The following is a 2500-nucleotide window of genomic DNA, read 5'->3' as shown; positions in this document are numbered from 1 at the left end:
GAGGAGGAAGGGGAGACAAGGAGGATGAGGAAGGGGAGACAAGGAGGAGGAGGAAGGGGAGACAAGGAGGAAGGGGAGGAGACAAGGAGGAGGGGTGAAAGGGAAGAGGAGGAGGAAGAGGAGGAGGAGGAGGAGGAGGAGGAGGAGGAGGAGGAGGAGGAGGAGGAGGAGGAGACAAGGAGGGGGGGGGATGGGAGGAGGAAACAAGGAGGGGGGGAGAATGGGAGGAGGATAGGAAGAGGAAGAGGAAGAGGAAGAGGAAGAGGAAGAGGAGGAGGAGGAGGAGGAGGAAGGGAGAAGGGAGGAGGGGAAAAGGGGGAGAGAAGAGAAGGGGGGAGGAGGGAGGAGGGGAAAAGGTGGAGAGAAGAGAAGGGGGGAGGAGGGGAGGGGAAGAAGGAGGTAAAGGAGAGAGAAGAGGAAGGGAGGGGGAGAGAGAGGAGGAAAATGGGGAAGAGGGGAGAGGAAGAGGAGGAGGGGGAGTAAGAAGAAGAGGAAGAGGAGGAGGAGGAGGAGGAGGAGGAGGAGGAGGAGGAGGAGGAGGAAGAGGAGGAGGAGGAAGAGGAGGAGGAGGAAGAGGAGGAGGAGGAAGAAGAGGAGGAGGAAGAAGAGGAGGAGGGAGGAGGAAGAAGAGGAGGAGGGGGAGGAGGAAGAAGAGGAGGAGGGGGAGGAGGAAGAAGAGGAGGAGGGGGAGGAGGAAGAGGAGGAGGAGGAGAAGGAGGAAGAGGAGGAGGAGAAGGAGGAAGAGAAGGGGAGAGGAGGAGAAGGGGGAGGGAGGGGGAGGAAGGGGGGGAGGGGGAGGAGAAGAAGGGAGGAGATGAAGGGGGAGAAGGAAGGGGGAAAGGAAAAAGGGGGAGAAGGAAGGAGGAGGAGAAGGGGGAGGGAGAGGAGGAGAAGAGGGAGGGGGAGGGAGAGGAGGAGGGGAGGGAGGGGGAGGGGGAGGAGGAGGGGAGGGAGGGGGGAGGGAGAGGAGGAGGGGAGGGAGGGGGGAGGGAGAGGAGGAGGGGAGGGAGGGGGAGGGAGAGGAGGAGGGGGAGGGGGGGGAGGGGAGAGGAGGAGGAGGAAAGGAGGAGGAGGAGGAGGGAGGGGGAGGAGGAGGAGGAAAAGGAGGAGGAGGAGGAGGAAAAGGAGGAGGAGGAGGAGGAAAAGGAGGAGGAGGAGGAGGAAAAGGAGGAGGAGGAAAAGGAGGAGGAGGAGGAGAATATGGAGGAGAAGGAGAAGGAGAATATAAAGGAGGAGAAGAAGAAGATGAAGGAGAGAAAAGGAGAAGGTGCAGCAGAAGGAGGAGAAGCAGAAGGAGAAGAAGGAGAAGAAGGAGAAGAAGGAAAAGAAGGAGAAGGAGATGAAGGAGAAGGAGATGAAGGAGAAGGAGATGAAGGAGGTGAAGGAGATGAAGGAGATGAAGGAGAAGGAGATGAGGGAGAAAGAGAAGGAGCAGAAAGAGAAGAAGGAGAAGGATAATAAAGAGAAGGGAGAAAGATAGGCATTAAGAGGAAGAAAAGGGAGAAAAATGAGGAGATGAAGAAGAAAGAAAAGAAGCAGAAAGAGAAGAAGGAGAAGGATAATAAAGAGAAGGGAGAAAGATAGGCATTAAGAGGAAGAAAAGGGAGGAAAATGAGGGAGGAGAAGGAGGGATGTATATGAAGCTAAGGAGGGAGAATAAGGAATAGGAGATAGGCAATGAAAAAAGGAAGTAAGGGACAGGGAAAGAGGCTAAAAAAGATAGTGAATAATTATAGAAATAAGGTACCCTCATATCAGCTAATGTTTTAAAAGTTTGTGCCAATAAACACTATATTGAACACAAAATATAAAAGAATATAAACAGTAATAGAAAATTAATCTTGAAGGGGGCATGGAATACTGCTGCACAATTTACATGCAAAGCTCTTTACTGCAACTCTATAAATTAGGCTTAATCAGACTACATGCAATATCAAACTACAAACAAGACACACAGAAGCATACACTGCACATTTCCAAGGATAAAAAAACTTCTACCACTTACTGGATACTCTTGTACAGCTCTTTGATCTTTGCTTGAATGGCAGGGTTCCGTAATCTCACAATTTCAATGGCTCTGCTTTGTAATTCATTCTTGCGCCCTGTTTTGTTCTTCCCCGCATATCCCAGAAGCATCTGTAGCTCTGAGACCCGAAAGGTCATTACCATTCTCTGGAAAGGCAAAACAATGGCAGAAATTAATATGTATCAAATTTTTATGAATATTCTTTCTATTAATATATTGCTTGATATCATATGTATTTGTAATAATTGCTAACTCAATAAATCAGAAACTAATACATCATGACAAATGATGACATATACAAATGATGACAATCTTGAACTAGTTATTACGCATCAAATAATATTTCTGAGAATGTGTATGCTACATCATTATTTGAAAGTGTAAAATTCTATTTTCCAAAGAAAACCTGCAAAATGTACCAAATGCATTATCCAAAAATAAATCAGTAAAACAACCATCTGCCAAAACAACCTC

General features: G+C 48.7%; 1 protein-coding gene across 4 annotated transcripts in view; it reads right to left on the bottom strand.

Annotated features, from left to right (window-relative positions):
* The window catches only part of LOC125037289 (E3 SUMO-protein ligase PIAS2-like), a 43172-nt gene that overhangs the window by 39989 nt on the left and 683 nt on the right, over positions 1-2500 (bottom strand). For all 4 annotated transcript variants that reach the window (XM_047630349.1, XM_047630352.1, XM_047630350.1 and 1 more), the window contains exon 2: positions 2006-2172. In XM_047630349.1, the coding sequence (XP_047486305.1) occupies positions 2006-2172 (167 nt within the window). The remainder of the gene's footprint in view (positions 1-2005; positions 2173-2500) is intronic.

This window comes from Penaeus chinensis, chromosome 23 (genome assembly GCF_019202785.1).
Source record: "Penaeus chinensis breed Huanghai No. 1 chromosome 23, ASM1920278v2, whole genome shotgun sequence".
Taxonomy (NCBI): Eukaryota; Metazoa; Arthropoda; class Malacostraca; order Decapoda; family Penaeidae; genus Penaeus; species Penaeus chinensis.
Note: the sequence above shows the minus strand (reverse complement) of the source record. Positions and strands in the feature narration are given on the sequence as shown.